Source organism: Haliaeetus albicilla, chromosome 3, assembly GCF_947461875.1.
Source record: "Haliaeetus albicilla chromosome 3, bHalAlb1.1, whole genome shotgun sequence".
Classification (NCBI taxonomy): domain Eukaryota; kingdom Metazoa; phylum Chordata; class Aves; order Accipitriformes; family Accipitridae; genus Haliaeetus; species Haliaeetus albicilla.
Genome location: NC_091485.1, coordinates 55224489 through 55243929, shown reverse-complemented (window position 1 = coordinate 55243929; position 19441 = coordinate 55224489). Strand labels below are relative to the sequence as shown.

General features: G+C 41.7%; 2 protein-coding genes across 2 annotated transcripts in view; one reads left to right on the top strand and one right to left on the bottom strand.

The window, feature by feature from the left end:
- Positions 1 to 1781, bottom strand: part of DCAF13 (DDB1 and CUL4 associated factor 13) — a 30364-nt gene extending 28583 nt beyond the window's left edge. Inside the window, exon 1 of the mRNA XM_069779879.1 lies at positions 1641 to 1781. Coding sequence (XP_069635980.1) covers positions 1641 to 1710 — 70 coding nt within the window. The 5' untranslated portion in view covers positions 1711 to 1781. The remainder of the gene's footprint in view (positions 1 to 1640) is intronic.
- On the top strand, positions 1779 to 18219 carry SLC25A32 (solute carrier family 25 member 32). The gene is made up of 7 exons (XM_069779881.1): positions 1779 to 2118; positions 5328 to 5478; positions 6556 to 6641; positions 7765 to 7925; positions 14475 to 14588; positions 15155 to 15300; positions 16942 to 18219. The coding sequence occupies exons 1-7, from the start codon at positions 1794 to 1796 to the stop codon at positions 17075 to 17077; spliced, it is 1119 nt and encodes a 372-aa protein (XP_069635982.1). The 5' UTR covers positions 1779 to 1793; the 3' UTR covers positions 17078 to 18219.
- The last annotated feature ends 1222 nt before the right edge of the window (positions 18220 to 19441 follow it).

The window sequence follows — 19441 nt, the reverse complement described above, 5'->3', positions numbered from 1 at the left end:
TTAAAAAGAAGCCCAAAACACAACAACCACAAAGCAAAAAAAAAAACACCCAAAAAAACCACCCCACAATACCAACCTCCTACCACTAAACTCTAACATACACAGAAAGGACACAGCTCCATGGACATGCACAAAGAGAGGCAACCTAGCTCTCTTCATGTTTAGTCAGCTGCAAGCCAGCCCCAGCTCAGAAATGAGACTCGTTAGTTTAATCAGCTTGGTCCTCTGCTAATGCTATCTGGTTTCCCATACAGAAGTGTTTACATCCAACAAACTTCAAGCAAGAGTGTCTCTTCATCCACCTGCATAGATATACCCTAGAATAAATTCAGAAAGACAGTGGATATTGACATTGTGCTTCTGGTTTTTGTCTCTCTCATTCTGTTTCAGGCAAAAAGGTTGAGAAGTCAGTAGAGCAACTCACAACAGAACACTCACTAGGCATCCATACGCTAGTTCAGTCTGCTGGTTTCCAAAGACTATTTGATGCACATCAAAACCTCAAAAATCTCTCATGGAGTTGGGTATGAGTCTGTAATATGACAGAGAATTTGATTTAACAGCTTACACACAAATCCCACTTAGAAAATTAATAAGTATTCAGCTACTGTCCCAGTGGATAACTTTGGTAATATTTTTCCATGTTGTAAGTATATAACCACTATTAACTAACTAGGAAATGTTAGTTACGATGCTACCTTGCACAACATAGCCACCTACCTCTAATTCAATCAAATAACGAAGCATACGCAATTTAAAATAATACAGGTCTATTGTCCTGCTCAAAGTAGTTTAACGCATCCAAGACGCCCAGAGTTTTATTCCTGCTCTTTCTGACAAAGGGTGGCCATCTTACAAACTTTATTTCTGACGCTAGGTAGAAGCTAAACCTCTTTTCTATCATGTTACTGAGGTGGGACTGCACGACTGTGTAAGATCAGTTCTACGGAGGCTGAGCAGAGCAGAGCACGGAAAGTCATCATCTCACCTGCCAGGCTACAGCTGCTGCATCTAAAAACGTGTAAAATCCACACCATTTTTGCCAGTTATAGTAAGGGGTACACAAGAAGCTGGATGAGATGTACCAGGAAAGACACAGTAGCAAGCGCAAGAGGCTGCTAAGAGTAACCTACGTAATACTAAGAGTAATCTCGGAGTACCGGAGCGGTGACTAACGCCCCCAGCTCCGCACTCCGGCTCTAACGGCGTTTCCAGGCCACGCTCTGGCAGCCCCAGCGCCCACCTTCCAGCGGCCGCGGCGGGGCAGCGAGCGTGCTTCTCGGCGGACGGCGACCGCACGCCGCCGCCTGGGACGGACGCCGGCGGGGCAGGCCCGCACCGCCGCCGGCGCCTCACGGCACGTCACGGCCCCGCCGCGCCACGAGCGGGGCTGGCCGGGCCGGCCGCGCCCGGCGAGCGTTACCGCCCGTTCCGCCGACCGGCCCAGCCCGGCGGCGGGAAGACCACCGCCCGCCGGGGGCTGGGCGGCTCGCGGCGGGCTGGCACCCTCCCCCGGGGGCAGCTCAGCGGCGGGGCCGGCGGACGCCTGAGCGCCTTCCCTTCCTCCCTCCCCGCCACCGCCGCTGCCCTCGGTCCTCCCGGGCCGGCGGAGCTGACCCCGGCCCGGCTGCCCCGCTCACCGCGCTGCAGGTCCAGCTTGGTCTCGCGGAGGTAGTCGTCGGGGTTGCGGCTCAGCACCTTGACCCGCATCGCCGCCTCCTCCGCGCACGCCGCCGCTTCCGCGCCGCCGGGAAACGCGCCTCCCTCCCCGCCGCGCAGGCACACGTGACCGGATGCGCCGGGCTGGCAGTTCTCGCGCGACGCTGCTCCGCCGCGGCCGGCTGTCAGCCCGCGGCGGGCGAGGGAGGGAGGGAGGAGCGCCGCCCCGCCCCGTCCCGTCCCGTCCCGTCCCGTCCGCCCGCGCGCTGCCGCCGCCGCCGCCGGCGATGAGCGCCCAGGGGCCCGCGTGCGCCGTGGAGGCGGCGGCCGTGGCGCCGCCGCCCGTGCGGTCCCCGCTCCGCCACGTGCAGCTGGAGAACCTGGCGGCGGGGCTGAGCGGCGGCGTCGTCTCCACCCTGGTGCTCCACCCGCTGGACCTGGTCAAGATCCGCTTCGCAGGTGAGGCCGGACCGGCCGCGCACACACACGCACCACCCCGCGACGGGCCGGGCCGGGCCGGGAGGCGGTGGGCCCCACGCCGCGAGGCCGCCGTGCCCCGGGCGGGGGCTGCCGTGGCTCCCCGCGTCCGGGGCTGGGGCGGCCCCCGCGGGGCCGGGGCTCTCGCTGAGGCGGCGGGTGTGCCGTGAGGGGAAGCCCCCGAGCCCGGCTCCCCTCCCTCCCCCCCGGGAGCTCGCCGCTGAGGGCTACAAAGACAAACTGTGCTTTCAGCGAAAAGCGCACAAATCTGGCCGAGCGCGGCCTTTCTAAGCCCGTGACGTACCGGCTTTTTTTTGAGGGAGGGCACGGCCGGATGAGCCTGCCCGTTTTTGCCCGAGCCTGCCCGCGGCTGCATGGCCAGAGGCGCCGGCAGGGTGGCCCCACGGCTTGGAAGAAACGGACCGTAGGCTGAAAGGGGCGGTCTCCGGTTCTTTTCCCCCCAAAGCTTAATCTTCTTGTCGTTTCTAGGGACTGTAACATGTGCTGTGTGCCGCGGGCTGTTTTCAGGCAGATCAGAGAGCTGACCAGGCTTTTCCCGCTCCTCCTGACCGCCAGTGCCATAGGACACGGCAAGATTGTTTTTAACAGGCGGATTGTCTCAGGCCAACGTTCAAAGTTCGCCTTTATGCCAAAGATTTTCAACGCTCAAAGCGTAACAGAGTTTTATGATAATCTTGGTTGTTAACAGGAGTGGTACTGTTTTGCAGAAAACTCCAACTTGTTTGGTTTTCCACAGGGAACCGTGTCGGCTTCTCCCTATCAATTTTGTCGTCATTATGAGAAACACGTTGCCCTTTTATGATATTCTCTCTTGTAGAGATTGAAACGTTTTGCTGTATCTGTGGATTGTTACCTTAAATGCATAGGTGGCTGTTGAAGGTCTTAAAAACAAATAGTGAACTATCACAGGGAAGTTTTATAAAATTTAAAGCATTACATTTCCAAACAGACTTCTTGCAAAGTTGGATTTAAACACTTCCCTGCATATCCTATTGTGGGCACATCCTGGGCTGTATTGCAAAGAGCATAGCTGGCAGAAGTGCTCCTTTCTCTCTATTTCGCACTTGTAAGACTACGTCTGAAGTGCTGTGTCTAGTTTGGGGCTCAAACTGACATACTGGTGTGATTCTAGTAGAGGCCACCACACTGGTGAAGGGGCTGGTGCACATGACGTAGGAGGACAGGCTGACAGAACAGGATAGGTTTGGCCTCACGAAGAGAAGGCTGAGGGGAGATATTATTGCAGTCTATGACTGTGTGACTGGAGGACACAGAGAAGTTGGAGCCAGATTCTTCTTGAAGGTGAATAGTCGTAGGGCAAGAGGGAACAGGCAGAAGCAGGAACATGGAAAATTCCAGTTATTTATTAGGAAAAAGGATTTTTATTATGGGAGTCGTCAAATACTGGAAGAGGTTACCCAGAGAGGCTGTAATCTCTTCAGCCTTGGCAACATGCAGGAGCTGACTGGGTGTGTCCCTGAGTAGCCTGGTCTGATTAGATCTGTTTTGAGCAGGAGATTGGGTTCAGTCACCTGTGGAGGTCACTTCTTTTCATATGCTTGTTTGGGTTGAAAATAATGATTCCTTTGTTTTGTCTTCAACCTGGAAGTAAGAGCTGATATCAGAAATCATGTGAAGATTCGTGGCAGCATCATTGACAGACAGACTTGCCTTCATGTCTCTGATTTCCCATGTTGTTTACTGTGTTCATAAATCTGATCTAATGGCAGCATGGTAAAAAAAAACCAGAAAGGCCTTTGGAAAAGCTCTAGCAGTGCTCATTCAGGAGGGAGAAAATAGGCATCTAATTTGTGTGCTAGTTTTGAGTGATTGTCAAGGTGTTGAGGCCTTGTCACAATGTGCTCAGAAAAAGCATTTTGTCTTTAGCCCTGAAGTCTGTCACAACACCCAGTACAGTATAAAAGTTCAAAGAAGAAAGAATAGTAAATGTGCCACTGAAAAGAAAACATCTGAAATTCATGATTACCAGGATTAATGTTGATGGGGACACAAAAACTGCGCTGACTGTAAAACTTTGAGATTAATTTTCAGTAAAATTGCAGTCTAGCCTTGTGTCTCTATTTGAAAGCTGCTACTGTGTTGGCATCATAATCTAGGTCAGAAGAGATATATGGAGTTCACCCCCTACTCAGATAAGGTCTGCTTAGATCGGATTGCTCAGTCTTGTCTGCTGGCATTTTGAGTAGCTCCAAAGATGCCTCTTCAGGCAACTTGTTCCAGTATTTGATCACTCTGATGGAGAAAAAGTTCTGGTCAGAATTCCCTCTGTTCCAGCTTGTGTCTGTTACTTCCTGTCATCTCACCATGTGCCTTATCACACGCGTCATCAGTAATTGACTCTTGCTGTTACGGTAGGACGAATAGTAGTTACCACTGTAAGGTGTGTGAATGTCTGTGTTCTAAATGAAGTCTGTCAAACAAAAACTTGCATGTGTTTTATCTATTTGACAGTGATATTTTCTGAATATTTGGACAACCACCTGTTTGGTTATTGGGTGGGAAAAGTGTATGCATTTGGTGTTTTCCTGCAAATCCATTCAATGAGAATAGAAGGAGAACACAGGAATTTTTGACAGAAATAACCTTTGAGTGTTCTGGTGAAAACTGACTCTAGAATCAATAAGACATGACCCGTTGAAAATATTCAGACCTTTATAAAACATTTTAAAGAGGAAGGTTGAATTTAAGAGTTGTTATTTGGGGCTTGTCTAAACTCCTTATAGAAATGTGTTGTCAAAGACCCCACATGTATTACTTGAAATATGATGTGAAATTGCTGGGGTACTAAAAAGAAGAGACAAAAAAAACTTCAATTCAAAGCTGCTGGCCACCAAAAATGCACAGCAGTGCATTTATTTAGCCTTGTCAGATTGATGGGAACTTTCATCTCGCAGAGCTTAAAAGTTCTTTTTCTTTTCTTTGGGTTGTTTGGTTTTGTTTTTTTAATTCTTTAACTCTAGACTTACGAAGCTGTAAACCCCAACTCTTGCATACTTTTAAAAGAATACTTTTAAAATACAGCTGATCAGTTAAGCTGCAAATGAACATGAAACCTGCTTTGGAGGCTGTGTGTACTTCTGTGGTGACTTTTACACAGCTGAACTTCAGCTTCCTGAAATGTTTTTCAGTATAATTTCTTTCTTTCGTAGTAAGTGATGGATTGGAGCTGAGGCCAAAATACAATGGGATTCTCCACTGTATGACCACTGTCTGGAAGCATGAAGGACTACGAGGCTTATATCAAGGGGTAACTCCAAACATGTTGGGAGCGGGGGCTTCCTGGGGACTTTACTTTTTCTTGTAAGTAGAACTGTAAAACGTGTCATATCCTGTGCAATGTAATGTTCAGATATACACTGCATCTTCTTTGGGGGGTATAAAGATGTGCTAAGTGGCTTATAAACTTATGAATCTTTTAGTAAGTCCAGGTCTGTTACCCTTTATTATGGTTTGCTGTTTTAGAATTTAAGCAATTTGAGTCAGAGACCTGTTACTTTGTCAAGTGCATTCCCTTGATGCTGTGAAAATACTAAGGAACTTGAGAGATGGTGACATCATTCATGAAGACTCCTCTAAAAGTGCAAATACACTGTGCTTAAAACCTCTTGAAAAATAAAACCCTAAACTGACATGTTAAGAATTAGAGAACATGATAAAGTTTTCTACTAAAGTTAAACGTTTAACTGATTTTTAATAATTTTAGTGACAGTCAGTTCCTTCATTGTTTTTATGAGTTGATGGGCTTTGCTCATAAAGCCCATTTTTTAACACTCAATCTTTTCTGTTTTATTAGCTATGTAACCGACCTGATTTACTGCTGATCCCTATTAACTGAAACACTTTAGGGAATAGTTGGTATGCCTGTGCAAACCTCACTTGTCAGTTGTCTAGACTCTGTTATTGTTGTACTTCAGTCTTGAAGCTTTGCTATAGGTTCCTGTTGACATTTCAGCTCCTGTTGACAGTTTCTTAATCCACAAAGACTGGAAACTGGATCAAGAGAAGAGAGTCAGTGTATTTCTGAGCCAGAAGATAGATACCTGTTACTGTTGCTCTCAATAAAAAGGAGGCTGTCTAATAGGTTTCTTTTAGAAGTTAATTCCTGAGATCTGGTAGCTGTTTCATGATGCAGTCCCATTGATAGTGACAGTAATACTTTATCAATTTAAATATGTATTACCATAGTTCACTTTAACAAGCCAACTGCTCAGTTAATCAGCTAAACAAAGGTAGTTTGCTTAGATACCTGTTTTCAAAGGCTGTGTACCACCTACTGTTTTCCACGATCTTAAGTGAGGTGTTTTGTTGTTTTGGGTTTGGTTTTTAGTGATGAAGGTTTGTTTCCACCTTTACCAAAATATATTTTACATTTTCCAGTTACAATGCCATTAAAGCTTACAAGAAGGAAGGGAAGCTGGAAAGTCTCAGTGCAACCGAACACCTAGTGTCAGCTGCAGAGGCTGGTGAGTTTAAATGCAAAGAAGATTAATGTTTGCTTCTAGCCTTTCCATATGTTGCTCCCTGCTTTTGTGTGTCAGTACTGCTTTTTCTTAGAGGTGGCAAGTGTAAGTGTTCAAGTCCAAATGCAATCATTTATTGTCTGTAAATAAGTTAATGATGTCTAAGATGACTAGATGGATCACTGTGGTGTCTTCAGTTTTGCTCAGAAACAGCAGTTGTCAAAATACCTTTCGACCTTGTTTTCATTGTGTATAAGCATTTTCCATATTTAGTACTATATTGAGTCCCAAAATATAACTATATAAATCTGCTGACATCAGCTTGTTAACTTGTTAAATGTTTAACACTTAGACCTGGAAAAGAGAAGGACTATTGAAGTTAATAGAATAAGTGAATTGGTCATTGGTCTTTGAAAGTCTTTATCTATGGTCCAAGTTTTCTTAGAAACTAAAGATTCAAAATAAAAATACAACTTCTATCAGCAGGACTTTTAATATGTTGTTTCTAACATATGTTCTTGTACATGCTTCTGTATTGCATTTAATCTAGGCAATTGAGAAGACTTTTTATTAGGATGTTGGAGCATTCATTTAATGTTGAAATACAAGGCATATTGTTTGATGTGAAAAATAGTAATGGGTTATTTTAGAACTGTATTTTCAATAACCTATAAAGCTATAACAGGTTGTTTCTATAAACCCATCAATGATTAAGCAAATTTCTCATGACTGAGGTGTCCATTAAATTTTGAACAATTATGTACCCAAAGAATAACTCAGATAATCAGGAGTACATTAAGAAGTTACTGATGATTCCTATCTACTACAGATTACACTACTAACTGTGGAAAGGTGAAGAAAAGGGGGGATGTACTAGGAATATTCATAAAGCTGTATGCTCTACAGAAGTACCCCCAGCAGGAGTAGGTTGGACTTGATTGTGAGCTTTGAAGGCAGAGAGGGGCAACAATGGTGGGCATAAACTTTGCCTGTTTTAAGTAATATAAGTGCTCTTGTAGGATAAGTAGTGTTGTCATTGTAGAAGCCTGTGTTACATTGGACTGAACAAACTGGGACAAGCTTTGGATTTGGCATAACAATCAGTCTAACTTCTATCTGTTCTCAGGAGCCATGACGCTCTCTATTACAAACCCAATATGGGTAACGAAGACGCGACTTGTGCTACAATATAACGCTGGTGTTGATCCATCAAAGCGGCAATACAGAGGAATGTTTGACGCTCTTATAAAGATATACAAGACAGAGGGTATACGTGGCTTATATAAGGTAATAAAATTTAAGAAAAATTCCAGGATTCACTGGCGTCACTCAGTAGCATGGTGAGACTTGTAAATACTCGTCTACAAAAAAAAAAAGAGCAAGTAATTTTTTATATTAGCTCACTTACTTTTATTTTGTGAGAGTTCTTTCCCACTGAAGAACTGCAGCAAAAAGGCTTAGTCAGAAGAAAGCTATTATACTGTTGAAATGTAGGAAATCACTGAAGAACAGAGTGTAACCTTTACGGCTAAGCCATCTCTTATTGGGTGATAATGCTGAAATAAGAGTAAACTACAAGCTGCTTTTTAATTTTTTGGAGTCTTTTTATAATTAAAATTTGCATAAGGAGGGCAGCAATAGTGTAATCTATCTTGCTGCTAGTGCTTTCTTCCATTTCATCCCTTATCTCTCTCTTTCTGACATCTTGTGGAACGTAACGTATGACTAAAGTAGTTGCTAATTTTTTTCCTCCACAATGGACGGTTTCACAACTGCTCATTTGCCCTCTGGTTATTGAGGTCTGTAATCTGTCATCTCTAGATCCATAAAATCTGCAGACTTCTAAATATGGTCTGCGTGTGTGGGGGTTTTTTATTCCCTTTAATTTAAGGAAACAGATGGCAACTGGATTTGGACTTTTTGCCGCCTCCTTCCTTCAGGCCATGACATGAAGATGCATTCATCAGTGCCTGGAAGGTGTGAAGAAACCTATTTTAGTTCAGTCTGGCTCTTCTGCAAGTAATGCTATAGAACAAGAACACTATCTCTTAGGAATTGTCCTGATTACTGAACATTAACTTCTTTTACTTACAGCGAAAAATATAATCCTTCCTATGTTGAAAGACTAGTACACCACATACCAATGAATGCCAAATTCTGACACTAGGAGCAAGGCACCTTACTTATTCCTAAATTGAAATTGTCAGTATTTCTGATATGCCTGCCTGGATGTCTGCTGTGACCCATGTAGATAAGTTCAAATTTCTGAGGGTTTAAGATGTCCTTCCATTGAGTTACTGTTCAGATTATTCGTGCATGTAGCATGTGTTGCCTTTGGCGCTAGACACTTCTTTGTAGTGTTAATCTGCAAGCGGGAAACTAAACCAGGTACTTCCTTTGAAAGAGCAAATTACTTAAATCTGCAGAGAAGGTGACCTAGATAGGTCCTGAGTGACCTACATAACTATGCACACTGAGCAACTTTCATTTGATGTCAGGATTCTCTCAACCTCATTTATACTGGGGAAGAAGGCACCTCTTCAGGTGGCTCTTTGATGTGTCCATACTTTAGCCTTCCTCCATTTTCTGGTTTTGGGGGAGTCTTCATTTTTTCTCTTTCTTGCTTTATTTGAAATTTGACGGCTGAAGTTTTGTTAATTGCCCTGAATTGCAGGAGCTGTAGTGCACATGAATGTCTTCTTTTTCCCCATAATCTTAATTTCAGATAGAGTTCCTTATAGCAAATAAGGGGATCTCAGAGAATACCACCACAAATTGGAAATAAAATCTGGAAGTAGTTTCATTCTGATTAATTTGAGATTAGTCTTCTAAAGAATGGTATTTCTGTCCAAGCAACTCTGTGTCTTGCTCTCTGTTGCACAAGATGCACTGGTCTGAACAATTCCTTTCAGACAAGACTAGTAATGTCAGGATGCATCGATCTTTCTAGCAGGGATCAAAGCTGTCTTTATTAGCTCTGTTGGGTATTGTTCATTAACCTATAGTTCATCTGAAGTTGGGTTCCTCAGTAAATTGTTCTTCTTGAACTTGGCCTGGTTTTGAAAAGACAGGAGCCTTTCTTGCACTAATTATCCCAGTAGTCATCATCAGTGATCTTCCCCACCCTCCATCCATTAGGCTTTGTCCTTTGGCCTCCATCCCCCAGATGACTGGGGACAGAGCTGTTCTACTGCACACCAGGCTGAGGAAAAAACAGCTTGGGGTTATGTAATTTGAACGTGCCTATAGATCTGTTGGAGGTCTGAGCTCTAAAAATTACTTTGCCATGAAGTTGAATGTCATGCAGCCATCTCCATGTTAAGAGTGCTATAAGTTTCTTGTCAAGCGTAAGGCAGGAGAGACCAAACATCATAAAATAATCATAAGGTTGTAGGAGTTGGCACTTTCAGAAAAACATAAAATATCTCTGAGCTCTTGGGAAACTGTTAGATGTCTAGTCTAGAGTGATTGACTACTAAAACATCAATCAAGAATGCAACTAATGTTCTTCCTGGCCTCCATGCTTCTGTATTTCTATTTTCAGTTTTGTTCTCTTTCAGCAGTGATGTAGAAGCAGGAATTAGAAATAGAGCAATCCTTAATAGACAACAGTAAAATAAAGAGGAAGTGCAGAAAATTTAAGGAGATTAAAGGAAAATACAGTCTTATCAAGACTGAGAATAATAATGCAGTATGCTAACAACAACAAAAAAATCCTAGCAGTAATGTGTACTCATTACCAAGTGAAATAGATATTTTGGACACTTCTGTATTGTCATTTCACCTTTGGTAGGCAAGATTCTATACTCTGAGGATAAAGTATTTTTTCCAGTCCATTAATGTCTCAGGCACTTACCTCTCTTTATTTTGCTATGCTTTTGCTTATGCTATTTTGCTGCTTCTTGCAAATGTGAAGCTTGTAAGCTAAGTGACTTTCTAGGTCTTTGTACTTGTATGTAGCAAAATCCACTGAGATTTGCCCATCTTGATTTTAACTTTAGTGCCAGGTTCTACAGAGAGACAGAAGGGTAAGTAACTTTCACGTAAAAGATGGTATCATTTTTCACCATGAAGGAATCAGGAGGCATAGGGAGATAATGGCATATTTCCAGTGTCTTTCTGTGTAAGTTGTCAGAGCAGACCACTCTGATACTGCTGGTCTTTGGCACACTGAGAACCCAACTGAAGACAACACTAAACATTACAAGGGGAATCTGTGGCATTCTTTTGAAACATATAGCAGAGGCTGCTCTGGCGTGAGCGCTTTCAAACACTTCAGGCAGCGATGTGAGTACCCCATCACCAAATGAACCTTTTTCCTTACTTTACTGAGAAGTGCAGGCTTTCCACTATATATACTTGCTTATGTTCCTTTTCATTGTGATGGGCAACCTTTGAAACACTAACCAACGGGACCTTTTTGTCTTGTCTTGGATCCTCGGCACTTAACAGCTGTTTAAGTCAATTTTTAAATACAATTTTCTTCCCACTGTCTACTGGTCAGAATTACATGCTTTGCCATTTAAATTTCTAATGATATATTTAATTCTGCCTACTGCTCTAATCCTCCAAAAGAGAATTCAAACAGGACTTCTTTGAGCAACCATTTCTGCTGTCAAGCCCTCGTGGCAAAAATCTTCCAAAGATACATTTAGAATATTAGAGTAAAAAATAAGAAGTACATAAAGTGAAATGATTTTAAAATTGATCTTCACAGTCTCATTATATATGAAAAATAAATATGAAATTCTATCAAATTTTGAGGCAAGAAAGATTTTTGTGTAAAATTGTAAGAATAAGAAAATAGAGTAAGAATATCTTTTGCAGACTTCACAGTAATGAAATATCTTGGCTGAGGAAGAAACCGGATTTGCTTTGAAACATTTTTCCATAAGAACACATTGTTTTGTATGATCAATAGAAGCCTGGGTCAGCTCTTATTTTACTGAGGCGCATTGGCTGACAGTTGCTTCACTCTCTTCTTGCATTTTTTAATATTGGCTCAACATTAAAAGTCCTTCAGTCTTTGGAAGTTTTCCGCATGAGCACAAGACTTAGAGCGTGCTGGTACTCATTTAGCAAGTATCATCAGTGGATGCTTTAGGACTCTTGGGTGCAAGCTATCCAAATCTGCTGGCTTAAATTTAAAAGTTTAGCACTCTTAAATGTTGTTTAACATTCTTCTTTTGTTGGTGGGGAAAATATTGCCTCATTCTCCTATGACATAAATACATCATTCTAATTTTTTCCAAGTAGAGAACAATTACTTACTTTGTCTTCTAATGCTTTTACTGTCTAATCATGGGTAAATATTTGTGAAGATTTTCCCTGCTATCACTATACATAAATTTTATACCGTTCTTTGTTCTTCTGACCCAGATATTTATTCTTTGATATTTTTGATAATTTAGTTTTTCTTTTTTCCTCCTCTTCTGTTTTTATACTACTGGTTAATTTTCTTCTGATCCAGGATTTCTGAAAACCAGAGTTGTCCTTTTCCCTGTTTTGTGGCCCCTTGGCTTCAAACTTCGCAAATTCTGTGATTATGCTCACAGTTGAGGAAATACAGATGTTTGGTTTAATTACTTGTTCTCATTTGGAGAAGTGTTTTTTCTGGGACTTTATCTAGCCCTTAATGCATTTTGTTAGTTCATGGTCACTGATAGTTCATGACCATTATTTTCTACTGTGAGAAGAAATTCATCCTCATTTATCAGAGAGATCCTAAAAATCACTTCCTGAATGGCTGTAATATTGTAAACTTAAGAAATCTATAGCATGCAGCGAGCTAATCTCTGAAGTGGTAGAAGCTCTGTGCAATTTTTATGCCTGCTGTTGTTTTAGGGTTTGGGGTTTTTTTTTTGCTGCAACTTAGGAGTTTATGAAGTAATTTATCATTTTGTCCTGTTATACTATTCCAGTGGACTCCTACCAGGATCCCTTCTCTTTTTCTTCTCCTTCTCCAGGCTCTTAGTAGTATACTGATTGATAAGTCTTTATTCAACATTCTGGGCTTCCGATTTAGCCTAATACAGAGTTTTGTGTCTGGACGCATCTTTTAATTCCTCTGTCTCACCTGAATGAATCATGGGAAATAAGATAAATTTTCCCTAAAATACTGGTATCAAACAGGTTTTGGTTCTTTGAGTCCTTTTACCAACACTTTGATCACTTACTCCATTATAATTGTCCCTTTGCAACAGTTTTCAGCAAGCTTTTGGCTCCCTTAAGTAATTTTTGGCCAAGATGATTAATTCCCCATTTATTTGTATTTTTCCAGTGTAAGTGACTAACTCTTCAAAAAGAGAGTTAGTGCATCTCAGAACCCGTGCAGCTGTTGGCTCATTTTCTGCTGAGCTAGTCCTGCTCCTGAAGGAACTCTGGCCTTTACTTTCTTGTAGAGACACTTCAGAAAATACCTGGTTTCCCCCTTCCTTTCAACTTTTTGAAACAAAACATCTCTGTATATTTTCATATTATACTCTTTACTGTCCATTACTGCCTCTTACAAATGGGGAACATTTCCCAGACTGCTTTGTTACACCTTTGGTCACCTCTGCTGGGCTGCCTTGGGATGTGCTCTGAGCAGAGTGAGGGATGCACTCAAACTGATCCAAATCTTAGATTTCTTTCTTTAATGTAAATCATCCATAAGTCCTTGTATGAGTTAGCTTTCCTTCTGTGCCCTTCAACTTTCCACTGTGCAAGTGTGTGTGTGTGTGTGCGTGAAGGACATCGAGGTGCTGGAGCATGTCCAAAGATGGGCAACAAAGCTGGTGAAGGGTCTAGAGAACAAGACCTATGATTAATTCATGACCAGCTCCCTCAGGAGCAGCTGAGGCAACTGGGGTTGTTCAGTCTGGAGAAAAGGAGGCTGAGGGGACACCTGAGCTTTCTACAACTACCTGAAAGGAGGTTGTAGCGAGGTGGGTGTGGGTCTCTTCTTCCAAGTAACAAGCGATAGGACAAGAGGAAATGGCCTCAAGTTGCACCAGGGGAGGTTTAGATTGGATATTAGGAAAAATTTCTTCACTGAAAGGGTTGTCAAGCACTGGAACAGGCTGCCCAGGGAAGTGGTTGAGTCATCATCCCTGGAGGTATTTAAAAGATGTGTAGTCGTGGCATTTAGGGACATGGTTTAGTGGTGGACTTGGCAGTGTTAGGTTTATGGTTGGACTTGATCTTAAAGGTCTTTTCCAACCTAAATGATTCTATGATTTTATATATACACACACTTTTTTTAATACAGAAATGTGTATCTATATCATAGATACACATTTATATATACGCACACATGCACACGTGTACATATCTATCTCCGAGACTTGATCACAAGAGGTTTTTCGTACCTCTACTCCTCATGGCCCTCCTCACTGAGACACTAGCTTCTGTCATTGCCTTACCAGTCTGAGGTGGGAACTGAACAGGGTAGTGCCAGTCCCTGGAAAGGGGCAGGCACTGAGCAGCACATTTGCAAGACTGCAGCTTGATTTGTATTCTTAACGATCCTGATCCACGTTACCAGTTTCTTAAGACCTGTGCTTGTGCTCTGTGAGGTGGAGTCCCTAGGCCACTTGTTTCATCTTGCTCACTCATTATGTGTCTTTAGCCTGCGTGTCATTTAGAGAAAAGTAACATATATTACACTTTTGTGTGATGCCTGCCATTAAGAATAACCAACCCAGAATCAGCTTTGAGTCCTACTGCACAGTGACAGTTGTGCAGTCACAATTTGTAAAGTAATGGAGGAAATAGGTATGTGTGTAAGCTGAGCTCTGTCAAGTTGTATAGTTTTTGTCCATTGCTGTTTAACCTTGTTTTATTCCTTTTTTTTAGGGATTTGTGCCTGGTCTGTTTGGAACTTCACATGGAGCACTTCAGTTCATGGCATATGAGGAACTGAAACTGAGATACAACAAGTATAGAAACAGAGCATCAGATACAAAATTGGTATGATTCTTGAGAATGAAAATGTGGTGTGTATGTGAATAAGCAGAAATTTATTCCATTTGTCTAGGTCATAGAACAGCCAAATGTACAAAGTATTGATACATTAATTGGAATGTAGAATATATAGAAGGAAATAATACTTTTTCACTTTTCAGGAACAAGCAACTGGTTAGGGCTGTTTTCCTGTAGGGAAACCAACTTCTTATTTTGGCAAGTGTTCTGAGAATTTTAGAGGGAGGAATGGGTTTTTTTTCTTTCTTTGTGGAACCATAGGTGGTGGTCTTAAACACTTCCATGGAAAACTAGTCAGGTGCAAGTTGGGCAAAGGTAGTTACTTTTGGAAGAAGTGTTTCACTTAATGGGAATGAGAGGGCACAACACATGTTTTACAATTAATTATTCGTAGCACTGTATGTAGTATATGTCGCCATTTTTTTAAATGTGTGTATCGTAAGGGGGGAAAATCTACAGTATTTAGTTCAACATTTAAAAATCAAGTAAGATTTTGGGAAATTGGCTAATTTAAACCATACTTAAGGCAAGCCTGGTAATTTTGTTGCTTCTAGAACACTGTGGAATACATAACAATGGCAGCTGTATCCAAAATATTCGCTGTGTCAGCAACATATCCCTATCAAGTTGTGCGAGCTCGTCTTCAAGATCAGCATAATACATATTCTGGTGTGTTTGATGTGATCCGCAGGACATGGAGGTAGGCATGCAGAATCAAAAGCTTATGTCTCGGAAAGTGAGTTTTACAGAATCAGAACTATGTTTACTGGCTTCCATGCTGACTTGCAGAACCAGTGCAGCTCAGAGCAAACAAAATGTTAGCTGTAGAAAGTCATTTTGTGCAAGATGCCACTAATAGCAGTAATCTAAGGACAAAGAAGGAGATAGGAGAGGGTCAATGCTGGGCTGCAGGCTGCTGTTGTTTATTCTGTCTCCTTTCTCTCTTCCCCAGCAAATTTCACTTACAGGTTAAAAAAATAACGTTGAGTTGGCTGTTTTGGGGCTCTTAAACAATGAAGTGTCACTTGAACTGCTTTACATTATCACATATGACAGGAGTGTTGTGCTGCTGGGAGTTGTGGCTAATCCAACTTCCTGGCAGGAGGAAGTGAGCTAGCCAGAGCTGTTTATAGTGATGTCCCTGGGTTACCCGGGGGCCTGACAGCATTTGTAGTCTAGTCCCAGCTGCCCGTAGAACCTTTAGAGAACTGTTACCTCACACGTATGCATATCTTTTCACAAACTCTCTTCCCTCTGCTCCACAGGGCATGTGAGAGTTCTCACACAGAACTCTGTAGTTACTAAGGTTGGCCACCTTTGCAGCATGCAACCAATATTAATCTTGCTTTGGACAATGTTTCTGGGTTGCAGCATATTGCTAGAGATGTGAGTGGAGTCAGCTAACTCCTGGGGTGTGAAGAGGTGCCACCTGAATGGGTGAATGAGGCTGTGTTGTTCCAGGACCACCCCTGGCTGAGAGGCAGTACAACCATTTTGACTGAAGCCAATTCAAAGGAAAATAGCTCTGATGTCTCAGTGCCACAGTCTATAGGAAGGCTTATTAGTTCTGAAAAGTGTGAATGTATACAGCTATTCTGGGGCCACTACTGTACTCATTATGAAACAAATGCAACCTAGAGCCCTAGGGAGGGTAGTGTAAACCACACCCAAGCACTTTCCAGGATCTGTGTTAACTGTTCTCATCGCTCCAGGTGTCGTAGGCCTCTGTGAAGCTGGAAAACAGGGAGCTGAGATTAAAAGTCTTTGAAACTTTTTAACAGCCCTGACATGAATACTCTGATTCAAACTGGGGGAGGTTAGATCCTCATTTATTGGCCATTGGAATCAAAATTCTGGAGGAGGCGCTTACTTTCCTTAGTTATGTTGACCCTCAGCTCACTTGCTGTTACATGACCCAAAACCACCAAGCCTTTCAGCCCTGCTGGCTTCAGTGAGATTAAATATGTAAATGCTTTTTGGAACAGGCTGCAGAAATTTTAAGTTATTTTAATCTGTTACTGTGTCATGAAGAAAGATAGTAAGTTGCCTCCTACTCAGACAATACAAAAAAAAAACCACAGAAAAACCCACGCAAACCCTAGGCTAAATAGCTGATGTACAGAACACTATCATATGTTCAGAAGAGAAAATGGTGGGTTAATATTTGATATAATGTGGCTCTTTAACCACTACAGTAAGAAATTATTCTGAAATTTTTATTCCTAACCTGAAGCACCTCTCTCAGTGAGCGCACAAGAAGAAAAATGCCAGGCTTTGTTTTATGTCTGATTTCTATTAAAAGACATTAACTAAAAGTAAATGTTTTTCTGTGTCTTTAAAGGAAAGAAGGAATTCATGGATTTTACAAAGGAATTATCCCCAACGTGATCAGAGTGACTCCTGCCTGCAGTATTACCTTTGTCGTTTATGAGAATGTGTCTGGTTTTTTACTTGGTTTTAGAAAAGAAAATAATTAAATGTATGAGCTTGTGTTCATAAGGAATCTATCCTTTATTTTTTATATTTATGATCTTGGAGAGATTTAGTTCAGCAGTCTTCTCTGACGCTATGAATTGATCTAGTATTTTGAGGAAAGAACCTGGAGATAGTAAAACCCTGCCAACATCTCTTCTGCTGAGTGTTCCTCCATTGCTGCCTCCTCTCTGAATCAGCTGTGTCTGCTTGAAACAGATGTCTCTGCAACTGTGAAATAATAGCACTGTGACTGGGTGAAGGCAGCTGTGCAGCAATTCAGTTCATCCTGGCCTGCCTGGAATAACGGACTAATCTGTTTTGACAAGTCTCAAGGTAACAGTTGGTCAGATTCTGTTCCTACAGAAGTGGAAAACTTCATATAAAAGCAACTCTGGAGTCTGTCAAAACTTTCTTAAATCTTTATCTGAGTCTCATGAAGAAAGTTATGTATGTAGTTGTTTACAGCAATGTCTTCTGAATCCACCTCTGTGTTATTTGTCAGATTTTAGCATATGGAATGCTCCAAATTCCACTGCTCATCCAACACAAAAATGCTGCCTCAGTGGGGTGCAGTTTGGAAACTCAAATTGTTTTGTAAAACAGCTGTCTGTTCTTGGGTTTGAATAATTGCCAATCTGATGAAACCTAGTTCTTGTCTCATACCAGGACAGACATTGTGGTTTTGGCTTGCTTTTAGCACCAGACCAAAGTGTATGTTGTGTGCATCGCTGGCCACTTACTTAATGCTTTTTCTTTCTGTTCCCTGCCCGCTCGCTCTCTCTGAGCGAGATTCTGTCTCCATTACTGATACATCTGACCAAATATTACTAAGTAAATGCATTTTTGAAAGTAGGCTTACATTTTAAAAATGGGTGGGGGTGGGGGTCTAGTAATCCCATAATGATGCAGTTTTCAACGCACTGTAAGAACAAATATGACCATGCTTATTTTCAATAATATTCTCTGGGGAAAAAGAAACCAACCCATAAGTAGTCTAAAAAGTATTGTGCACAGGACTTCCTTTAAAAAAAACCAGAATGATCCATTAATGTCTTCTGATTTGGTCTAAGGACAGGACTGTAAGAATATATTGATTGCTAACTTAGTGATAAACTAAATTACAATACTTCTCAGTAAATTTGTATAGTAATGATGTTTATTTGCATGCCAATAATTGCTGTCAAGGATATGTACTTTTAGAGATCTGGGTTTGTTTTATTTTTTTAGTTCTTCTTTAAGAAAACACATTGCTGGCTATAACATCTGCCTTCTGCTGTTAGTAAGAAGGTATTAAGTATCTAGAAAGTATCACTTAACTAAGGAAGAAGTAAATTAGCAAAGATTATTCAACAGGTAGGGGGAAATAGTCAAGTTTTGTAAGGAGCTGAGAATACTATTCAGCAAAACACCTGAATAATCACTTAGAGAAGCTTCCTGTTTAACAGAAGACTAACCTAAAGCAGAAATAAGGGGTTTTTTAATAAAAATCTAACAGATTAGGGAATTGGCTTCAATTTTAAGTTAAAATCTAGAAGACTACAGAAACTGCTCGATATTTTGAATCTTAATTCAGCAATCCACTTGCTTGTTTCTGCTGATACTATTGTCACATACCACATTTTGTGTATACTTAAATTTATTAATGATTTACACTTTCTCCTCCCTGATCCCATCCCCTGTACTGATGCAGTTGATAATCTCATCTGAAAAGGGCATGTAGCCATTATGGCTGGCTTTGGTTTTTATTATGAAAGTTTCCATGTGTATTTAGCTGAAGATGAAATTTACTGGAAGTTTACCATACAGATTACTGCATAGATCCCTAACAGCTATTAACTTCTTCTGCCTTTGGAGGGTGTTTACTTGGTTTTGTGTGTTTTCTATGCACATTATGCAGAACGAATTTAATGGACCACTGAGTTAACTCTGCTACCCAAGGGTCCAAAAAATATTCTGAAGATGTATGAATAAATCTTAAGAATAAAAGTTGTGCACTTACTACCCTGGATTAGGGTGCTCTGGGCCCAGAACAGCTTGCTCATGCTCCAGGATAAATGCAAAGACAGGCTACAAGCATGTACACAATCAGTTACTGTATGTTAACTGACATTTTGTAAATTCACACCAGAGCTTAGCTCATAGTAACTTGTTTGTGTTCAGATACCTTAAAACCCATCGTCCAAGCCAATGAAAACAGTACACTTCTTCAGAGACAAAATACTAGCTGTATGATTTGCTGGCTTGCAGCAGTATCACACATAAGCTTGCATTTGGGAAACCCTGAATGCTCTCCTAGCTGCAGGTGAGTTCCTCTAGCATTCTTAACAAAAGCTGCAGATAAGAGCTACTACTTTGAGAAATGCCTG

Coding starts and splice junctions, on each gene's coding strand:
- SLC25A32 (XM_069779881.1), top strand. CDS start 1,794: ATGCGCCGGGCTGGCAGTTCTCGCGCGACGCTGCTCCGCCGCGGCCGG. Junction 5,479..6,555: donor TGGGGACTTTACTTTTTCTT/GTAAGTAGAACT, acceptor TACATTTTCCAG/TTACAATGCCATTAAAGCTT. Junction 15,301..16,941: donor GTGATCCGCAGGACATGGAG/GTAGGCATGCAG, acceptor GTGTCTTTAAAG/GAAAGAAGGAATTCATGGAT.